This window comes from Gavialis gangeticus, unplaced genomic scaffold (genome assembly GCF_001723915.1).
Source record: "Gavialis gangeticus isolate Ggan-Ray unplaced genomic scaffold, GavGan_comp1, whole genome shotgun sequence".
Lineage (NCBI taxonomy): Eukaryota > Metazoa > Chordata > Crocodylia > Gavialidae > Gavialis > Gavialis gangeticus.
The window spans coordinates 5,078,639-5,100,992 of NW_017729002.1; the positions used below are offsets into that span (position 1 = coordinate 5,078,639).

The window sequence follows — 22,354 nt, forward strand, 5'->3', positions numbered from 1 at the left end:
AAAAAAAAAAAAAAAAAAAAAAGGCTTGGTTTATTTTTAAATTAATTGACTAGTAATATGGATACAACCCTTTTTGCTTCTCCTCAATGGCTTTTACAGCTCAATGTCTTCTACGGTTTTTTCGTCTTTACATTATTATTACTATTATTACTGTATATCATCTTAGTTGCACAATGGAACGAAAAAAGCCTTATCACTCATTCAGGTTCTGTGGTCCAATATTTACTTAGTGGTCAACCACAACTATGAGATCTGGAATTCCCAGGGAATTTCCCATTCTAATATAAAGCAGATACAGGAAAGCTTAGCTTCCAAAAATGAACAAGATCACATGCAGTAAGTCCACAGAACTACAGGTCATTGCTTCTGTTGTTTGGTAACCTGATACTTCATGGTGGTGACATCATTACCATAATATTCCCTTTGAGAAATCTCAGTAGTGACTTCAAGTTTATTTTGAACTTTGGTAAATTTAATGCTATCATTCTTTGGTAGTATATATGATGACGTATTTCCAAAGGATGATTACCTTTGGCTTTGCAGGATTATGGATTTTCTCTCTTTTTTTTTTTTCATGTGAGAAATAAAGTTAGGTCCTTCAAGAGTATTTTGCAGGTTAGTATCTGTGCAATGCTGCTGCACAATTCAAACTGACAATGTAATAAACTGACCCGGGTATATATATCTGTCATGGTCGCCAAGTAGGTTGGCCTTTCCAAAACCTTTTTCCAGTCCTGAGAAACCCTTTCATGTTTCCACTTTTTCTGGAGGTTACTAGAGCTGTGCGAAATTTCATCGGCAGTTTCATTTCAATGCTGTTTCGACTCATTTCGAGCTTGAAACAGTGAAATCAAAACAAAACAGAGAGCTTTGAAACGAAATGAGGCAAGTCAAAACATTTAAAGATTTTCAAAACGTTTCAAGTTTTGAAGCTCAAGCTGGGTTTGCCTGCAGGGAAACAGAAACTAAAGTAAGGAACGGGAGGGGGAAGAGCGGGGAAGGAGTGCTCTCATTATTGACTGTGTAGCTGGCCAGTGACTGTCATCCTTTCCCGAGGTCCCTTCCAATCCCACTGCTCTGGGGCTGGGATGGAAAAACCGCATAAAAAGCAGCATTGTTTCAACTGCCCTGCTTTCTGCCTTGGTGTCAGTTACTGAGCTGTGTACCAGTTTTGCCTGTCAGCAGCTAGGGGTGCCTGCACCAATCTCCTCGACAGCTGGCAAGCTTTGTGGCCTCAGCAGGGGCCACAATCCCTGCAGCTTCCACCCTGCTGCGCCTTAACACACACAGGGTCACCCATGTCATGAGTTTTGCTTGTCCGCAGCTTGAGATGCAGCTTCCCCAAAACCCCTGCACCTGTCTCCTTGAAACTTGGCAGGCATTGTGGCCTCAGCGGGGCTAGCATGTCTGCAGTTTTGACCCCACTGTGGCTTAACACATACATGTGACATGAGTTTTGCTTTCAAGACTTTGAGGTGCAGTTTCCCTGAAACCCCTGCACCTATCTCCTTGAAGTTTAGCAGGCTTTATGCCCTCAGAAGGGGCTACTATGTCTGCAAGTTTCATTCAAATCAGGCCAGAAATGACAAAGTTATAGGCTGTTTTGAGCTTTCCCTTTATAGCCTATGGGTGAAACAGCAAAGCTGTTTTGACAAAATGAAGCAGAACAGCAGTTTTGAATCTAAACCAAATTCAAAATGCAACACTGTTCCGTCGAAATGTCAAAATGCAAGTCAAAACAGAACGGTGCCATTTCGCACAGCCCTAGAGGTTACATCTATATCCAGCCACTCCCTGAAAGTCTCTGGGTTGTATCGTAACTTGAGTTACCAACCCTTCTGCTGAAGAGTAGTTCCCAACCTCAAGGTACCCCTCAGGAACTTGTCCGAATTTAGTGGCACCCCAGTTGAGAACCACGGTTGTATTGCCTCGGATGAAGTGGTCCTCAACTAGGTTGCTGCCACTGCTGTAACGAAGTGAAAGTGCTTGGCATGCCTTTTGCAAAGTCAGATCAGGAAGCAGATGCAGCAGGAGCTGGCATTAGGGTTATCAGATAAAGGTTTATGAAGCAGCCTTAGGGCAGTCAGGAGTGCCTGTTTCTGCTACAGTTGTTTCCTGATCTGGCTCCACAAGAGGCATGCCTGGCACTTTCACCACGTTACAGACGGGCAAGCTGTGGCATCGCTGAAAGCTGCACATTGGTTAGGAACTACTGCTTAATATGTTTAAAGGCACCTGCAAGAGCCTTGGACCAGTAATAGTGTGCATCAAGAGAAAACCAGTGTCTCCAAAATGAACTAGGATTTATTTGCTAAAAGGTACCTGGCTTTCAGGGAACTGGATGTAAACCAAACTAAACTCTTGCTCTTACCACACCCTGACTTTCAGGTAATCTATTGGCATGAAGCTGAAGGCTTGCCCCTCCCTTTCTTCTACAGAGCATATTTTTAGCTGATCAGTGTCCTCTGAACTCTAGGTTCTCAGCCTGAGTGGAAGAGCCATATAAACAGGGCCAGGCCCTAGGTCTTGCCTTTTTTTAGCTACTAGCCTAACTACTGCATTGCACTATGTATTGGGAAGTTTCTTTTCATTGTTTTGGCCCTTCCTGTGTAGTTTCTGTAGTTCCTATAACAGCTCCCTTCTGATCTAATTCTGTAGCAAGTAACATAGCATAAGCACAAGTGTACCAACTATTTATAAGGAATACAGAAATGTCCTAGTTCCCAGCAGTAACACATTCCGCTTCCAGACTGAATCAGTTAAAGTTCAGTACATAGATTAGGGAAGGAAAAAGTCCCTAAACCAGTGGTTCTCAACCTTTCAGGTGTGTTGTGGCATGGGTGCCTTGCATACCTCATGCACAGCCAGATAAGCCTAAAGTAGGCAGAAGTACCTCATCCTGCTGCAGTCCTTCCTGGTATGACCTCCCACATGCCTTATGGAAGCAGAGGCATCAGGGCAGGTGGAACTATCCTGCATGCTTCTGTTTCTAGGAGGAGTAGGACCTGGGCTGTGGGTGTAGGGGGTGATTAGAAAGTGCTGCAGCAAGACTGGGCACTCCTTTCTGCTTTAGACTTACCTGGCTGAGTACAGGGCATGCTGGGTAATTTCACTTGGCTGTGGCAGTCATGCTGGTGGCTGTAGCTCAGTTGAGAAGCACTGGAGTACGCTGAAGCAGCACAGTGGTGCTTCTCAACTGGGATACTGCCAAACTAGTCATGGAGAAGTGCCCTGAATCTAAAAAGGTGAAGAACCACTGCCCCAAACCAACACCTTTAGTATTAATGCATGGACGCTCTCTGACATATTTTATTACTATATTAGTAAACCCAGCCTAGCCCAAGTATGTGGGAGCTACAATAACTATCCTTAACACCTTGCTAGGGATATCAGAATGCCAAAGAAATTACTTCCAAAGTCATTTTTCCATTCTGTATGTAACCCGGGCAGTACTCCAAGATGTACCCCCTCTCCAATTGAAGGGATCAAAGCAGGTGCACGAGCGCTGTGGGAGGTATAGGGACTCTCCTCCCCCTATAGAGCAGAGCCAGACCACCAATGGGGACTTAACCATATACCTTTTACTACTGGGAACATAACAGGCATAAATCAGAGGGTATAGTGGACACTACAGTGCCCCAAGGGGGCAGGATTCAACAAAGGTTAGACACCTATAATCATTGACAAAAAACAGGGTTAACAAAATATAACACACAAACAGCAGAACAAACAATACGGGTTGGTGAAATATAAAAAAGCACAAAATGCAAAATGTCACATGAGAAGGAAATATAGGGCCTTGGTACCTGGAGGGGGTGAAAGGGGCAAAAACACAATGGTTCCTTTCTACTACAAGAAGATTTGCTTCTTGTTATCTCACTCACCTCAGCTGGGATGTGAACACAGATCTCCCATATGGTAGCCAGGAATGCTACCACACAGCTACCACTGGTGGCACTATGCTAGCCTGCTAGGGGTCTTGACCTTCCCGGAGCCCCGGCCTCACATCAAACTGCCTGGTCTCTGATTAGAGAAGCTGGAAGCAGAGCTGGGAATCTCTCAGGTCACTGCTCAGATCCTTCCTGGAGCGGGGGGAGACTCTCCTGCTGTCTGCAGCTTCTCATAGGGAATCCTGGAGCCCAGTGGGGAGCCTCTCCTGCCGGCCACACACCACACTGCTGAGGGTCCCACTGCTGCCTGCAGGTCCTGCTCTTTCAGGCTCTTCTGGGGCACTGCTCCTACCCCGCTGGCTCAGCTCTTGCCAGCTCTGTGAAGCTCCTTCCTTGTTGCCCCTCGCTGATCTCTCCCCTGAGTCAGCCCCACGCTGCCCCTTTTATCCCCCTCCAGGTGACCCAAGGGGCCAATTGGGACATGGGGGGGGTGAGTCTCTGGGGCCTGATTGGTATGGAAAGGGAATCCCAAGTCCTCCAATCATCTTTTGCCCTTTCAAAAGCCCTGGGCTAGGTCACTGCCAGCTAGCCCATCATATCCTCCCCTACAGAACCCATCACCATCCCTGGTGAAGCACAGGCCTCAGCCTGGGTTACTACTGGACCCAAGGGGCAGCGATGGGGACTTCCCCCAGTACCCCTGGGGCATCGTAGGTGAAGAGACGGACTGGCCAAAGCTCCCGCCTTGGTCGTGGGGTGTGGTCTGGGGCAGGACTCCATGAGAGCCCCGGCGGCTCAGGTTCCCTCTCACTGGAGGAGTCTGCCCCACTGGCAGGTAAAGGCGTGGGGATGTTTTCTCCTTCGGTCTCGCCAGGCGGGGCCCCATGAGCAGCAGTCCTCATCTCTCCTTCGCCCTGAGGAGTGGCAGGTCCTAAGCTCGGGTGAAAGTCAGCAGGGTACCACTCGTCAGAGTCCTCTGGGGGAGCTGCAGGTACAACTGCCGGCTGGGTGGCGCGAGGCCTCCTTCTACAGGGAGACCTAGGCCTCTCTTCTCACGGCTCTCTCCCAGGCGGAGGGGGCCCCACCAATTCGCCAATAGGCAGCAGGAGGTTCCGGTGGACCATGCAACTTCGACCTGGTCCAGACTCAGGGGAGATTTCGTATACTGGGAGGTCTCCCAGTTGTCGCACCACTGTATAGGGTTCAGTCCACCACTGATCAGCCATTTTGTGTCTCCCAGTTAGCCCCAGGTTTCGCAGCAGCACCCGGTCTCCTTCTTGTAACCCCTGCTCACACACTCGAGCATCATAAAGCCGCTTATGACATTGCTGGTTTCTTCCAGCAGTTTCGGCTGCCAGTCAGTACACACGATGGAGATGGTCCTGAAGCTGTTGTGCATACTGACCATGAGTCAAATGTTGTTGGTAGACTCCTTCTACCCCAAAACACAAATCTATGCATAACCAGGGCTCCCTCCCGAACATGAGTAAATACAGACTGACCCTTGTCACATCATTCCTAGTGGAGTTGTAGGTATGCACCAGGTATGCGATATGCTGGCTCCATGCAGCCTTCCATTCCTGCTGGAGGGTACCCAGCATATTCAAGAGAGTACGACTGAAGCGCTCGGGTTGGGGATCCCCTTGGGGGTGGTGGGGTGTAGTCCTTGATTTCTGTATGCCAGCCACTGTCAGTACTTCATGCAACAACCGGCTCTCAAAATCTCGCCCTTGATTGGAGTGGATTCTTGCGGGCAGCCCAAAGTACAGAGAAGTACTTTTCCCACAGTACTTTGGCAACTGTTCTTGCTGTTTGATCTCACGTAGGGAAGGCCTGGGCATATCGGGTGAAGTGGTCTGTCACAACCAGCACATTTCTCTTTCAGTGCCCCTCCCCTTCTATGGCTAGGAAATCCATGCACACGAGCTCCATGGGTTTTGAGCTCTGGATGGTGTGTAGATAGGCAGTTTGAGTGAGCAGGGTCTTCCTCTGCACACTGATCACAGTTTGAGCATTTAGTCCTTACGTCTTCAGCCATTTTGGGCCAAAAGAACCACTCACAGGCTAGTGCCAGGGTGCGTTCCACCCCCATGTGCACAAAGTCATCATGCAAGGCCCGTAACGCAAGGCCAGCTAGCCCATCACATGTATTTAGCTAATAACTTACCTGTTTTCCTGCATTTGGGTTCCGAAGTATCAGAGTGATTTTCTGCAGTGCCTAAGAATTCTAAAAATAAGAAACATTATTGTTAATGATATAAGATGAGGCAAGTTGGATAATCTAAGGTGGGTGTGTCTACATGTGCAATTAATGCACAGAAAGCTTGCTGCACAGTCAAATACTGTGCAGTAAACTTTCCATGAGAGCACATCTACAAGTGCACCTGTCAGGAGCAAATTTGCTCCCAACTGGAGCAGTTCAGGGCTTCTCTCCTACTATATGACAGCCAGAGAGAGCTCTAGGCTCCCCCAAGTGCCAGCCCCAGGCTCGCAGGGGACACTAGGGTCAGGCCTGGACTCCAGAGTGTGGGGGAACAGCCCCGTGCCCTTATCGTCTGAATAGGGTAGGGGGCTAGAAAACAGTTGAGGAGGAAGGAACACTTCTCCAGCCCCTTGTCCTGATCAGTCCCGCCCAGCCAAGGGCTTGCTGCCAGCTGTTCCACCAGCACGGTTACATGGTGACGCTTTACTGCACAGATTAGTCTACTGTGCAGTAAAGTGTCTCATGTAGACACACCCAGTTTCTCTTACTGGTACCTAATTTATGCATTTTAAAATATGATGAGGAGTTAAGAGAAGGCTGAGGAGGGGATTTCAAAACAGGAAAAAGAGTATTGAGATAGACTTTTCCTTGTGGCCCAAGGGGACAGGACTAGGAGCACTAGCTTCAAGCTGCAGCAGAGGATACTTAGGTTGGAAAAACTTCCTATGAGGGAGGGTCAAGCACTGGAAGAGGCTACCAGGAGAAGCTGTAGAATCTTCATCCCTGGAAGTTTTCAAGAGCAGGTTAAATGAACACTTGACTGGACTGGTTTATAGTTACGGATGCTTCTGCCTGGGGCTGAACTAGATGACCTCTAGTTGAGGTCCTTTCTGGTCCTACTTTCCCATGAAACTCTGAAGCATAACTCAAGGCATGCAACCCTCTACAGAAAATTGGAGCACAGTCTTTTAGCAGCTATGCATATAGCCATGTGATAGACTACAAACAGAGGCAGTTTCCGGTTAGTGCAGAACTGTAGGTTTCTTGTTTTATAAATATAGAAGTTCTTCACTAAGCTGCACATTTTTATCTCAGTGACCTATGGTTTCTTTGGGTTTTTAAAGGGAATAATGAAACTAAGAATTCCTTAGGGGAAATTAAATACACCAAAAACACCACTTCAACTTTGATACACTGGAGCAAAGGAACATAAGGGATGGTAAAACTCCTACAAGTTGGAGTCATGCTATAGGACAATAAACCTTCCAAATGCATATCAGAGGCAGAACAAACAAGTTCACCTTATGTTTAAGTGGGCATGATGCCCTTGGATTTGGGTATTTGGACCAATAGGTACAGCGACGAGTCTTTAAAAACAAAAGTTCTAACTGCTACAGCTTTCTATGCAAATTGTTCCCCAGCGACATTCTTTTTGTTTCACTTACTTCGTTTATGACATTTTTGCATCTTGCAATCTGTAAATCTCTCTGTGCTTTCAGTGGCCATTTCATCAAAGACGAGGTTTCCTGCTAAACACAGAAAAACAAGCAACTGCCACATTTGAATAATCCTGGTTCTCAAACACAGTGTACATGCCAAAGCTAAATTTGAACACTAAAATGCAGAACAAGTGGATTCAAAAAGTGTCTTGTTGGGCAGTAAAGATGTGGGAAAAATGTAAACCAAGTGTGTATTCAAACCTGCACAATATGAAAAGCTCAAGGAAATTTGAAATCAGTTTTTACAACATCATGTGGGCTTAGACTACAAGAGATAATCATAGTCGTCACATATTGAAGAGCCTACTTAAACTGAAATGCATTCCTATGGAGTCTAGTGTCCAGTGGAGAAGACTGAAAATCACAATGCTTGGATTTCATTTCCAGAGCAGGTCTGATTGATCTGTGACCTCAGCCTTAAGCAAGTAATGGAATTTAGAACTCAATTTTAGATCCAAAAAAAGATTGGTGTCTTCTTTAGAAAGACTAAAGAATAGTAAACAGATAGTTTCCAAGTGAGAATTGATGAGTTACCTAGTGTCTTACCATGATCTAGATGTATTCAAATACAAGTATTGTGAACAATCTTGTTTCCTCTGAAGTTAATATAAATTTTCCCATGAACTAATAAATAAAAAGTAAAGCCTCAAATGCACTGAGACTAGACAAAATTTCATTATGAATCTTTAAAGTAGAAATAAAAAGTTACTAAATATGAATTGTCTCAATTACATGGCTGCATCTCAACACTTTCATAGACAGAGCAGAAGTCTGACAACCTGGATTCTATTCTTGACCTGCTGTGCTACCCTGGATAAGGCACTTTTGGGCCTCAGTTTCCCTATGTATAAAGTGGGAATGTGTGACCTCTGTAAAGGTCTTTGGATTTAAGGATTAAAAATACTACATTTGTACCAGCAGAGACTGTTTATGAACTTACTCCATAGTATAAAATGCTAAACAGTTTCTGTGGTTGTCTCCTGAAAACGGAGAACCCCTCCTGGAAGCAAACAGTGCTTCTACGAAGAAAGTGAATCTTTGCCTGCCATGTAATAAACTTACCAAACGTGTCTTCCATCTGCCTCTCCTGTGCATCTTTGAGCACATATTCCGCTAAACCAGCTGGCCAGAAGGACAACAGAGCACAATGAGATGGGAAATTTTACATCAGAAAACTATTGTAGATTACTCTCATAAACCATATTACAGTTTCACAGGAATTATAAACCTTAAATTAATGTTGCTTATTTAGTAAGCTCAGCATTCAAGCAATACAAAGCACTAGAAAATAGGGAAGTTAAAAAAGGAAATGTCAAGCAGGAAATAGTTATTACTGAACATGTATTTTTCCATATCAACCAAAATCTCTGGTATATTCAAGGATGACAGTTTCTCCTGCAGGATGCACAAATTTCATGTAACATTACTGGACTTGTACATGTGAGCAGACAGCTCTATTATTTAAAAGCATTATTATTTAGCATTGTCCACAGCAATTTGCTCCTGCAATGGGAGCGTATGACTATATGCATTTCAGGTACACTTATTGATAAGCCTGCATTGGAAAGCCACATAACTATTTCACAAGGACTTGAAATAAAAATGAAATCTGTTGGCTGGTCTTACAGCACTGATACGTGCCAGCACTCATAACTGACTGCTCACTTAACCAGCATTATTAACAGGACTAGTGGTTAAGCCCTTGTGAGATCAATTCTGTTCCCGTTAAGACAACAAAATCTATTACTTTTACTGAGAGTGGGAATTGTCTCTAAGAACCCATATTCATTGAAAAAGTTAATTATAATAATCATACATATATGCACATTAATACTAAGGTGCTGGACACAATTGCCACATCATATGATTAGTGATAAGCGTACTATATTTCTAGTTTTTTATATTGAAGATTTGTAGCAAGTTTTAGGCAAGGTAAGTGATTTGATTATTTTAGGGGTGTTTATTAGAGTAGGTTTTACTAAAGATATTAGATATTAAATTATGATAGTGTTGAAATGATGTTGCAGCCATGATGGTGCAGGAGATATGCAAGAGGCAAGAATTTTTGTGGGTGATATCTTTTATTAGCCTGACTGGATGTGTGTCTGCTTCTCCACCAGAGACCTGAGGAAGAGTACTGTGATACTTGAAAGCTTGTCTAAGTCTATCCCAACCATTCAGTTTGGTCCAATAAAATATATCATCATCCCACATATAATTCTTGCCTCTTGTATAGACTAAAATCATGTATGGCTGCTTGCAGACATTAAAAAAATATCCCCAAAATGGAGTTTTACTTTAAACTCGGCTCATTCCCACGCTGTCCAGTGCATGCCCAGAAGGGGCAGTTCATTATGTATGGATCAGGCACTTCAGTGGGGTTTTTTTGGCCCTTTTATCTAATAGCTGATTGAATCAGCTATTAGATAGAAGGGCCAACGCCCCCCCCCGCCCAACTGAAGCACCTGATCTATATAGATGCTGAAGAGCTGGGTCAAACTAACACATTGCTTCTTCTGCTAAAGCATGTGTGCACATATGTGTGTGTTTAATGTCTGCAAACAGTCATAATTGTCAAAATGCTAACTCCATTAGACAAAAAAAAGACTGAAGTTAGCCTGACCTTACTGTAAAGGTTAAGTAGCAAGAAACCAATACTCCAAGAAAGCAGAAAATAACATTAAAAGCCAACATACCACACCACAAAAAAAATCTCATACCTATTCTAGCATAAGCTTCTCTTGTGTTTGAACAGATATATAATTCTTCCCCACTCTCACTGTTTTCCATTGTATAAAATATATCCAAATTGTTGAACTGATCATGGTTGATGGTGTCAATTTCAGGATCTAAATTAAAAAGAAGTTAAAATTGGTTGTGAATGACATTGTCATGGAGAAATGGAGAAGGCAGAACAAGTTGAAAGACAGAATTAGTAATTCTTCATGAATCATTCATTCTGTATTGAGCTTTTCAAAACTCTTTGGTTCACTAGTGGTCGGTGTGGTAGACCTATCTGATGACTTGGATCGGGGCCATTTAGCCCACTAGTTTACTGTGGGCTGCCACTGTTGGGCAGCGATGGGATCCAAGCCTTCAGCTGATTCCAGGGTACAAAAAATGACAAAAAAGGAGTGTCAGTGAGGTCAGAGGGTTAAAATTAGTGCACCCTTGGAGGACACCAAACAGAGCATGCCAGCCAGCATCCACCGACTCTCAAAGGCAGCCAGAGGCTACTGCCCAGTGGTACTCTGCTTGAATGCAGGAACAGAGCAGGCCCAGGAAAAAGGCCCCACAGTCCCCGGGCACCCTCCTGGCCAGAGCCTCCATCCTGGTGAGCCAGATGGCTAGCTTGGCCAGGGCCAGGAGGAGGTTGACCAGGAGGTCCAGGGCCTTGTTGGGCCATGGATGGGGAGTGTGAAAAGAAACTTGTGTGGGGAAAAGTGCAGCCAGAACCTCAGCAGGAGGTTCTGGAGGAGGAGGTCAGTGTGGTTGAGGCGATCATCTTTATTAGACCAACTAGACCGTTGCAAAAAAATTTGGTTCACTAATAACTTAACCAATACTTACTCATTACATAGGAATAGAAACTAGTTAAAGCTAAAAAAACTGACCATGACATGTGAAATTATTGAACACGTTTTTTTTTTACAACGGTGACAATCAGGCGTATGAGTAAACAGAATATCACTGTTATAAGTAAGGATGGGTTCACATTGCATGCTATGGTGTACAGTAGAGATTTCTGAATTAGTATTAAATGTGTTACTGCAGGTGCTGGGAGCAGTTTAGATGTAGTAGCATGAGGCTCCCATTGGGGTAATTTACCCTGCTTCTCAGCTAAATTAATTCTGGTACCCCAGGTAGCTTGGGTATATACACTGCACTGCAGTCTCCAGGGTGGACAGATCTCAAGAAGAAAATAGGGTTTTTAGTCCTTCACTCATCCTTCTTTTAGATATTCCTGCATATGTAGGGCTGCATTTGCAAGACAAGTTCCTGTAGACTTCAGCATCAATCAGAAATTTACATGGTACAATTCTGACCCCTTATCTCAGATGAGGCAATAAGCAAGCATGAAATAACCAAGATTTGGGGGCCTGATCTTCTCCCGCTTTGCCCCTGTGCAGGTAATGCCACCAGTATCAAGTGAAAACACTGCCATTCCAGTTGATAGGAAATGCTGTTGTGTTTTGGTGCTAGGCAAGGAATTCAGGTCCTCTAGGCTAGAGATCTGCATCTTTCCACCCATTTTTATAAGCTCTTATGCTTCTTTGTAAACATGAGATACTAAATCAAAATTATCATAAGCAGTATTTAGGAACTGCTTGCATGGTCTGTGAGTCTTTTACCTAGTCTCAACATTAAGCAATTTTTTATGAGCTAGTCATGCAGTGGACTTTGTGAAAATGCAAAGTCAAACAAATATTGCTGCCCCTCCTGTACAGGAACCCAGGGACAGAGAACAGTGAGTGCAGGAAGCTTCATGAAGTAAACAAGTGCCTTGCTCAGGGTGGTTACTCCTGTATGCCAGCACCCACAGTCACACACATACCACTCGGTGTGATTTGTATGATACAAGGTAAACTGAAAGTAATAACCTTAGATATACAATTTTTTATCACAGGCTGGGGTATAGAAATGAAGTACTGTATCTAGATGTGCATATATAATAATGGAGAATGATCATCTAAGAATGCCATATTTGCATTAACTTTAGCTCAGCCACCATAATGAAGTGTCTTTGTGCAATTGTTTCATTCAAAGGAGACAGTAATGCTTCCTTCCAGCATCTGGATGAACCCCCTTTCCCGATCACATGCATTACCAACCTGTTAGAACCTCACTTTCCTCATTTTCAATTGACTTGGCATCTAACAGGGTATACAGGTGCACTGGATCAATATCACTGTGCAGCAAATCAAGGAAGCTATTTTCTGTCAAAATTGAAGAATCCATGGTTTGTCTTTTGTTCCCTGAAGCCAAAACACAAAATGATGAACAGGATAATAGAGAACATTTTTAAAATGGTGACAACTTATCATTAAGCTCATAGCATTCACAACCTAAAGTCAAGTTCTGCTGTATACACAAACAAAGATCCTATAGCATTTTGTTTGCGTTTTGAAAAGGCAAATTGGGAAAGGCATTGAGTATCTGCTACTTGCATTGATTTCAAGATGCTGAGATCTTAAAATGGAAGGTACAGTAGGACCACCATCCAACCTAGAGGGCTAGTAAATCTTCTCCTGCCCTAACAAAAGACATATACCAACCATTCACATTTATAATACTCTCAGATTACTCCAATTAACTTCCCTAACAAAATTCTCCTTTTCTTTTCTTGTTTCAAGCACATTTGCAAATCCATCCTATTCTATGTGTTCATCATTTTTGTCAAGTGATTTAAAGAGATGTTACCTATCAGTGTTCACAATTTATTTGCTGTAAACCTTTATCATTTATTGTGGTATATTCATTTTTATTACACTGGCTGTATTTTGAAAAGTCTGTCAGTGGTAATTTGGGATTAAGATATGTCCCTTCTTGACCTGTTTTTAAAAATAAAGCTCACTAATAGATAAGTTATGAATGATGAAATGAAACAATGGCAATGAAATAATAAAGCACGGGATTAGAAAAATATCAGTGTTGATTTCTTTGTCTTCATAAAAACTGTCCAATTTAGATTATAGACACTTTCCTGAATTTTGACACTGTTAAAAAATTCCTGATGATATAACAATATAAAATAATTTTCTGGTCTCACAGTTTGAGAAATGATCTGAGGTCAGAGTGTTTTATCTCTTGGTCACTGGTCTGAATCTAGCCTAGGCTGGTGACCCATGTAATTTACTCTACCAATACATCAGGAAGCCACTGTGAAATGAATCAGCAGATCTCAGTTCAAACTAGATCCAAAAAGTGAGCACAACTCAGAATCATCTCCACTATCAGCTTGGCACTAAATGACCCACTTCTGGCAGAATCAGCAGACAGGCCAAAGACTCGGCAGACTCTTTGCCTTTGCCTATTGCGGGAGTATTAAAGATACAGCCTGTGGCCAGATCAGCCCCATAGAGCCACATTATTTGCCTGCTGGTGCTCCACCCATCCTGCTTGCCAGATCCAGTGAACACAGCACCTGCTTTAACTGGTCCAGAACATGAGCTGCACATGATGCACACTCCTGTCAGTCTGGGGTAAAAGCCACATGTGGTACCTGCTCTGGCCAGTCCAGGGCAAGCACTGCACACACCACAGGTCATGCAGTAGGTATGGCATGCAACAGTCCCAGACCAGCCAGGGTACGTGCAGGATCCAGTACTGGGGCCCATCCTGCTCCATTCCTTCAGCCTACGGACCATCCTGTGCCATTCTTCTGGCCCATGAGGCCTGATGGGTTTGAAACCCCTGCCCTATTCATTGTACCTACCCTGTGGTCACAGGACTTTAGTTTCTAGGCTGCTACTCCAATACCTTTGACAAACACTAAACTTTAAAACAGAGGGCAGCAATAATAGCTTTTGAATGGAAACTGTCACCAGAGTAGATTGGTATGTCCTCAGAACTGGTATGTTTTTCACTGATCATACAGGGCTGAGTAATCTATACATTCTACTGTTAGGGCTCATTCATCTTTGTATTAAGTGACTTGTATGGTAGGATAGATTGCATTGCAGATAGTATGAGAATAACAACACAGAGGGTGTGAAAAAAGCAGAAGGCATGAGTGAGTGGGGGATAGGACAGAGGAAAAAGTGAGAAGAGAGATCTAGTGACAAGGGAAACAATGGTGGTAGAAGAAAGTTTAATTCTATGATAGTCAGAACTTGTGGTAGAGGTGATATCTTTTATTAGACCAAATAGATATTTGCAAAAAAAAATCTTTATTTGCAAGCTTTCAGGCACACTCACCTGTCTTCAGGCATAGGACAATGCAAAGATTATAAAATTTCTCCTAGGTGGAAATGAAAATTCATATTTCACAGGAGCACTGAAGGTGTTGTAAGATCTCCTGGTTGGAAAAGTTCCTTTTGTGCCAATTAGGCTAAGATAAAAGTTAGAGCAGTCTATTTGCCTCAAAGTTGTCTGAAGGCGAGAAGGGTGTTGAATTATGTTTCCTTCTGAAACATAACCATAACATTTTTTGCAAATATCTAATTGGTCCAATAAAAAATATCACCTCTACCACGAGTTTTGATTCCTTTTGCCTGTAGACCAATATGGTTACAGCCTGTTTCCCTGATTCTAGGATACTGACATTCCATTCCTTATTTCACTGATGTAACACAAGAGGCCTGGGACAACTAAAAAATAGCCAGGGTTTCAGTATGGGGCGTATGGAAGAGGAATCAATGTATTTTTGTAGTTAGTAGCACCTGATGAAGAGTATGTGAAAGCAGGCATAAAGAAAGGTTCAGTGCACCATCCCATCTCACTAAGGACCTTGTTGTATGGGATACTTAACATGTGATAAATGCACTTGAAATGTGTTCAAGCAAGAAAATGTGCTAAGTGCGTTGTACCATATCATATTGTATTGTAGCAAAGTTACACTTTTTCCAGTGAAGAGTATCTCCAGATTGTATTAAATAAGAAAGTGTTGAGCTAACGTTGGTTTGCTCCATGGAGATAAAGTGATGGAGATGCTCCATGGAGATAAAGTCTTTACCTGGCTCCTGTGTGGTCCCCTGATTGAGACCAACAACTAGTTGATTATTGGTCCCAGCCCTAGGACTACCCCAGAGTCTCCAGCTGGCTCCGGTGCAGTGCAGTAGGATCCAGTAACTGAAGTAGAACATATGCAGCTTATGCCACATTATAGTTAGAAAGCATTATGGTGAGACTGCTCAAAATATGTTCTATGTTTAACGTGTCACGTGTCATATGCGACAGGGCCCTAAGATAGTACAGAAAAAGGCAGCTACAATGTGGTTCAGTGTAAAACCTCTCAAAAGAGAAGTATTTTAAGCAACTTTAAAACCGAAAGTCTTGTCCCCCCACCATATTTGAACTTTGACAAGCAAGTAGAAATATTATAAACCATTAGCAGTTCCCTACAGAGCCTAGTATGTGATAGAGCCATGGGTAACACCGCATGAGTAGCCTGGCAGCCCTGTGGCCAATAGCCATGTCCTCCCTGCCTCCTGCTGCAGAAGTCAGCAGAACCAAACTGAGTGTACATAGGTTGGTAGGCTAAACGTGCACAAAGGACTCTTTGTGTTATGAGTCTCTTTAGAAACACTATAAAGCTTTTGAAATTAATAACTCACCTACCACAGACTAACTGAAAGTGGAGAGTAAACTGAACTTTCATGTGAAACAGGAACAAGACAGAGAGTTAGAAAATAGAGCTTGTACTTTGTTGTTACAGTAAAAGCCACACATGCTATTTCTTCTGCTGAATTAATCTACTGCTAAACAGAGTTTTCCAGGACTTCACATGGAGGAGGAGCCCAGCATGTGTGGGTGAGGACAGTGGGGACCAAACAACAGGAAAGCTGAAATGAAACACAACAGGCGCCAAAAGCTTGTAAAGGAAGAGAAAGTGGATTTTCAAGACACTGCTCAAGAGAACAGATTAACAGCTATGTGGACTGGATCTCAAACAACTGGAGCTGCTTAGCCTTTGAGGGAAAGCTAAGCTAAGCTTTTGGTAAATCATATGTACATATGCAGGCCTCTGGCCATTTGATGCTTTCCTCTGAGTGCCACGTTCCTGCTAATAATTTGGACTATACACCAGATTCTCATGTTGTCATTATTCCAGACTTCTCATGTTGCCAGAACATTAAGAGAAAATGTGTGGTGTTGGAATAGCAAAACTACAAACTAAAGTCTTGCGGCCACAGGACAGGTACAATATAATAGGCAGAGGTAATACCAGTTTCCAGATCCTGCCCTGCAACGTGCCTCAGCTGCATCCTAGGAGGAAATATGGAGGGTGGAGGGCAAAATTCAGAGTGTAATTCTGCCTTTCTGTCTACGGAGTCTTGTTAAACTGTGTGTTAACAGTTTATTAAATGGATGTGTCCCTTTCTTGCAGGTTTTTTGGTAATCAGATGGTTTTTACCTTTAATAGTCTAAAGTGTATCTATCACTTCAACCAGACAAGGTTCTCTGGGTAAATGTTATATTGTTTATTAGACCAATTAAATAGTTGGAAAAATTGTTCTTTGCAAGCTTTCAGGCATAGACACCCTTCTTCAGGCATTGGAGAGAGTCTGCTGTTGGTTCAGGTACTGTCCTGTGTTAATTAGAAACCAAAATGCAAAATGCAGGTCTGTGAAAATGCAATATATCACTTCAATATATATATAATATATCACTTACTACAGTTTGCTACACATTCACATTTAGTGATATATGCAATATATCACTTCAATATATTTCAGTGATGGATGGTTATGTTTGCCACAAGAATTACTCAGCATCTGACATTCCTAATTTGAATGCTAGTCAATTAGGTTGGATTTTTTACTTTTAGCAGCCCTTTGAATGAAACAAACTGTAGTAATGCTTAAGACTCAAAACAGTTCAGTGTGTATCCAAATGAAAAAAAAGGATTAAAAAACACCACAGACACTTGATCCACACTATTTCTGGGCTCTAATACATACACTGATTGTGTTGGATCAGAGATCTGATGAAGAATGCCTTGTATTAGAAAGCTGGTCTAACTTATTCCCAACTACGTAGTTGGTTCCATAAAAGATGTCACTATAAGAAATCTTTGCCTGTCGCATGTGTTTGATCAATACATGCGATTGTGCAAACTCAGTCCATTTGCAGTACTTTTATAACTAATCACAAGAAACACGAGTCAAATCCTAAAAATGCCCTTTTAACTTTCAGAATTTCATATACACTTTTGGAAAGTGACTGGTTGGCAATACATAATGGAGAGAGCAGAGAGCATTGGAAGACCCGTTCCCATTCTGGGTAGTACTGATGGTTGGGTTGGTAATCCCTAAGGAAGAGGAGTGAGGGTGACCTTAGCCAAAGACTTCTCCTTATCTTGCCAAATTCTCCTTTAGATATGTATAGAGTTGTGTCCATTTTACATTTTGTTTCTTTAATAGCTTCCATGCAGGTCTCCTTGTATTACAATGCCTACCTTACTCAGGCAGAAAAATTCAGAAGTTTTTCCCCAAAGTCAAAGTCACTGAAGCATCTCCAGAAAGCATGTTGGGCTCTGGTCTCTTGCTTCATCTGTTACACCACTATCAGTCCAGATTTTTATGTTAGAATAATAAAGAGAAAATGTGGGGGGTTCCACAGGCAAGTCAGAACCAAGAACCTGGAGCCTCTTAGCAGGAGCCCATATCATAGCTCAAAGGTGCTCTCCCAGCCAAGTAGAAATTTAGCCTCCTCAACAGAGAAACAGAAACCATAATTCCCTCACCCTGCACATCAGCCAACATGGAAATAAGCCAACACCCAAAGTTTCATCCTAACTTCATCCAAACTGCTGATGTCACTTTCATTTTTTTCCATTAATGATTAACTTTTATTAACTTTCACACAAAGGCAGAAAAATGTGCACACAGAAACACACATACACACACAAATATGCACATGTGAAAGGAGTTGCATACAATTTTACATCAGGTGAAATTACTTAATACAAAACTGAAGCTAATACAAATACAAAACTAAGTAACCGGGATCCCATCCAAATCAAATAAGGCAATAGGGATCAGAATACAAAGAGTTATTTCCTTTCCAAAATCCAGACTCCTTGCCCCAGACATGCAGCAGCCCTAAACTCAAGATTTACAGAGAAAACTGACCTGCAGAAACTGGTCTATTCCTGTATCCTCACTGCTCTGTTTTTCAGATGCGAAGTCTGGGGTTGCTACTACTAGCTACTACTTATGGTCACTGACAGCAACTCAATAACGGCAGAATCAAAAGAACTAGGTGGGGGAATCCCAAAAGAGAAAAGTAAGAGGAAGTCACTTCTAACACAGTCAGAGTCTGGGAAAAGCTGAGACCCTCTGCAAACTTTCCCTGACCTCTCCTACCTTCCTCAAAAAATCTTTCAACGTATTGAACAATTAGATAATCTCTGAGCTCTAATGCAGGCTCTTAATGGGAGGAAAGAAATGCCATCGATTCCCAAAAATCTTCCTAAGCAGCTTCCCATGAAGAGTCCAGATACAATTCTATTCAGGTCAACTCTGCCCCAAAAGCACATGTTTTAAATACTACATCAACAAAAATAAAGTAAGATCAGAGGACCCTCCTTACCTCACAGCTCAACATGTATTCACATCTTGTGGCAACTGGAAATGAAAGTACTGATACCAAGATCTGTGCCAAATTAATTTTCTTTGAGTTGTTTCACGCATGCGCCTTGTGCTAATACAAGTTTGTACAAGCACACTATGACAGGCGTTAGACACGCTGCTATGTCTCACCGATATTTGTTGTAAACAAAACTTGCATTAACTGGCAGTCACATCAGCTGGAACATTGTACTCTACCTACCAAGTCCCAGGCTGAATCACAGCCAATGGAAGGGCCAAAAAAAAAGGTGGGGGGAGGAGCTAAGTCTCAGGAACAGAATCATCTTGGAATCTAATTACTGTTAACGTTAAAGTGCTTTCAGGATGCAGTGGCCCATAACTTCCCCTGCCTGTCTGTGCTTTTGTTTTTCTATTTCCTGTGGGGATTTTTTGTTTTGCAATACGAAGGACCCACACAATAAGAAACTAAATATGGAGGAAAGAAAGGGAAATGCATCTTACTTAAATTGTCATCAAACATACAAATATTCCTTCTACTATTGTAACATGAGCAGTAAATATAACAAATGCTCAGGTGAGAAATGTTTGCTTGTAGGCATGTTGGTCTAAGAACATAGGTAGGCAAAGTTCTTTGGGTTGATGTGACATCTTTTATTAGACCAACTAAATAGTTGGAAAAAGTATTGTCTGGAGGCCTTCAGGCACAAATGCCTTTCTTCAGCATTGAGAAATTCTGTTGGTGTTTGTGTTGCTTTCCTGGGTAGAACAGAAACCAAAATGTAGGTCTGTTAAAGTGCAAATGTGTGTCAGTAAGGTTCAAAAGGAATGGGAGATAATAAGTGTGAAAAGGTAGTTGTGGGTGGAGGTGACAAAATGTAGCTAGTAAACTGCAGACGTGTTACCTGGGGTTATCACATGACAGGCAAGTTACAATGTGCCATAAATCTAATGTCTATATTTAGTCCCTGATTTTTTGTATCCAGCAGATTTATGAAGTGAAGTTTGTAGGCTTGTCTACAAAAGATGTTTTGTAAATTCTCCTTGAGGATTAAAATGGAGAGATTGGGGAGAAAGTGGTTGTCTTGTAAGAAGTGTGCACCCACAGGTAATTGGGGATTTTTGTCTTTGATAGATTTTTGGTGTGCATTTATTCTGTTACTCAGTTGTTGTTTGGTTTCTCCTACATATTTTCCATCAGGGTATTTAGTGCATTGGATGAGATATATCACATTTCTGGAGGTGCAGGTGTAAGATCCAGGAATGGTGATGGTTCTGCTGTGGGGCGTGGCTATTGTGGGAGTGGTGGAGAGGTGTTGGCAGGTTTTAAATTTTTTGTCCTGGCATGGTCTGGATCAGGGACGGGCAATTATTTTGGGCAGAGGGCTGTTTACTGAGTTTTGGCAAGCCATTGAGGGCCGCGTGACAGGCAGCCCAGGGCAGGTAAATATTAATTTTCTAAATTTTTTAGGGGCCATGTGGGCTGGATAGAATAGCTTGGCAGGCTGCATCTGGTCCATGGGCCGCATTTTACTCACCCCTGGTCTGGATCCACTTGGTGTGTTTTGGGCCATAGGAAGTTTGCTTCTGGTGATGAGGTTGGCAAGGTTCAGTGTTTGTTTAAAGACTAGGATGGGTGGTTCTGGAAAGATCTCTAAGAATTGGGTCTGTTTCTAGTGTGGGTTGCAGTTGTTTGAGGATTTCCTATATAGGTTCCAGGGAAGAATGGTAGCTCATAAATAATGGTGTGTGATTTATGGGGATTTTCTTTTTGTACTGCAGCAGTTTTTCATGTGGTATCTGGGTGGCTCTTTCAAAAGTATGACCTCTCTCTTTTAAGAAGTGACCTTGTTCAGTGAAAACCCTTTTGAGATTTGTAAGGTGAAGATTGTGGGTATTCTCCTCAGTGCAAATTCAGTGGTATTGGAGGGCTTGGCTGAATATTACAGCTTTCTTAGTACATTTAGGGTGATTGCTGGTTCTATGTAGATTTGGTCTGTGGGTTTCTTGTATATGGGTGTTTATATTTCACCATTCTGGATAAAAAGGAAATGTTGGTGCTGGACTATTCAAGAGAGAGTCTGATTGATGGGTGATAGTTCTAGAATTTGTGATGGAAATTCAGGCCATAGACACAGCTATGGACACCAATATGGCCCCACAATACACCAACTTTTTTATGGCCCACCTGAAAGAATTCCTCAAGAACTGCACCATGCTATACCTAAGAGATACATAGATGACATCTTCAACATTTGAACTGAACGCCTGAAGTCTCTGATTAATTCCATCACAAATTCAATAACCATTGCCCATCAATCAGATGATCTCTTGAATACTCCATCACCAACATTTCCTTTTTAGGCACTATGATCAATATCCAGAATGGTAAAATACAAACCACCATATAAAAGAAAATCTATCACACTGAAAATCTATCAAAGACAAAAATACCCAATTACCTGTGAGTGCACATTTTTACAAGATAACTACTCTTTCTCCAATCTCTCAGTTCTAATCCTCAAAGGGAATTTACAAAACATCTTTCATAGACAAGCCTACAAACTTCACTTCATAAATTTACTGGGTACAAAAAATAATGGACTAAATATAGACATTGGATTTATGGCACATTATAACCTGCCTGCCATCTAATAACCTCGGGTAACCTGTCTACCATTTACCAGCTATATTTTATCACCTTCTCTCCCTTCCCTCCTCCAAACTACCTTTTCACACTTATTGTCTCCCATTCCCTTTGAACCTTACTGCCACACATTGCGACACAGACCTGCATTTTGCATTTTCATAGATTTTATAGACATTAGGGCTGGAAGGGACTTCAGAAGATCATCGAGTCCAGCACCCTGCCCCAGGGGCAGAAAGTCAGCTGGGGTCATAGGATCCCAGCAAGATAAACATCCAGATTACTTTTGAAGGCATTCAAAGTAGGTGCTTGAACCACCTCTAATGGCAGGCTATTCCAGATCTTGGGGGCTCAGACAGTAAAGAAGTTCTTCCTTATGTCCAGACTGAAATGGTCTAGGAAGAGTTTATAACTGTTAGACCTTGTCATCCCTTGGGGTGCTCTGGTGAACAAACGTTTCCCCAGATCCTGGTGAACACCCCTTATAAACTTATCGGTGGCCATCAGATCACCCCTGAGCCTGTGCTTTTCCAGGCTGAAGAGCCCCATAGCTCTCAGCCTGTCATCGTAAGGTCTGTTTTCCTGACCTCTGATCATGTGCATGGCTCTTCTCTGGACTCTCTCAAGCTTCTCCACATCCTTTTTGAATTGTGGAGCCCAAAACTGGATGCAGTACTCCAGGTGTGGCCTCACCAAGGCCAAGTACAAGGGGAGAATGATGTCCCGGGATTTGCTTGAGAAGCATCTATGGATGCAAGCCAACGTTTTGCTTGCTTTATTAGCATTGAAGACTCATGTTCATCTTGTGGTCAATCATGACCCCCAAGTCCCTTTCATTTGTAGTGCTAGCCAGTGTAGCACTG

At 42.6% G+C, this 22,354-nt stretch overlaps 1 protein-coding gene across 3 annotated transcripts in view; it reads right to left on the bottom strand.

Moving 5' to 3' along the window:
• Nucleotides 1-22,354, bottom strand: part of CIITA (class II major histocompatibility complex transactivator) — a 60,038-nt gene that overhangs the window by 28,814 nt on the left and 8,870 nt on the right. The window contains exons 1-6 of one of the 3 annotated variants that reach the window (XM_019507463.1): nucleotides 18,849-18,987; nucleotides 12,425-12,568; nucleotides 10,313-10,441; nucleotides 8,655-8,714; nucleotides 7,539-7,622; nucleotides 6,058-6,117 (exon numbers count right to left, since the gene is read on the bottom strand). In XM_019507463.1, coding sequence (XP_019363008.1) covers nucleotides 6,058-6,117; nucleotides 7,539-7,622; nucleotides 8,655-8,714; nucleotides 10,313-10,441; nucleotides 12,425-12,551 — 460 coding nt within the window. In that variant the 5' untranslated portion in view covers nucleotides 12,552-12,568; nucleotides 18,849-18,987. Of the gene's footprint in view, nucleotides 1-6,057; nucleotides 6,118-7,538; nucleotides 7,623-8,654; nucleotides 8,715-10,312; nucleotides 10,442-12,424; nucleotides 12,569-18,848; nucleotides 18,988-22,354 lie in introns of those variants that run through there. The other 2 variants (XM_019507462.1, XM_019507461.1) reach the window with 2 other exon arrangements.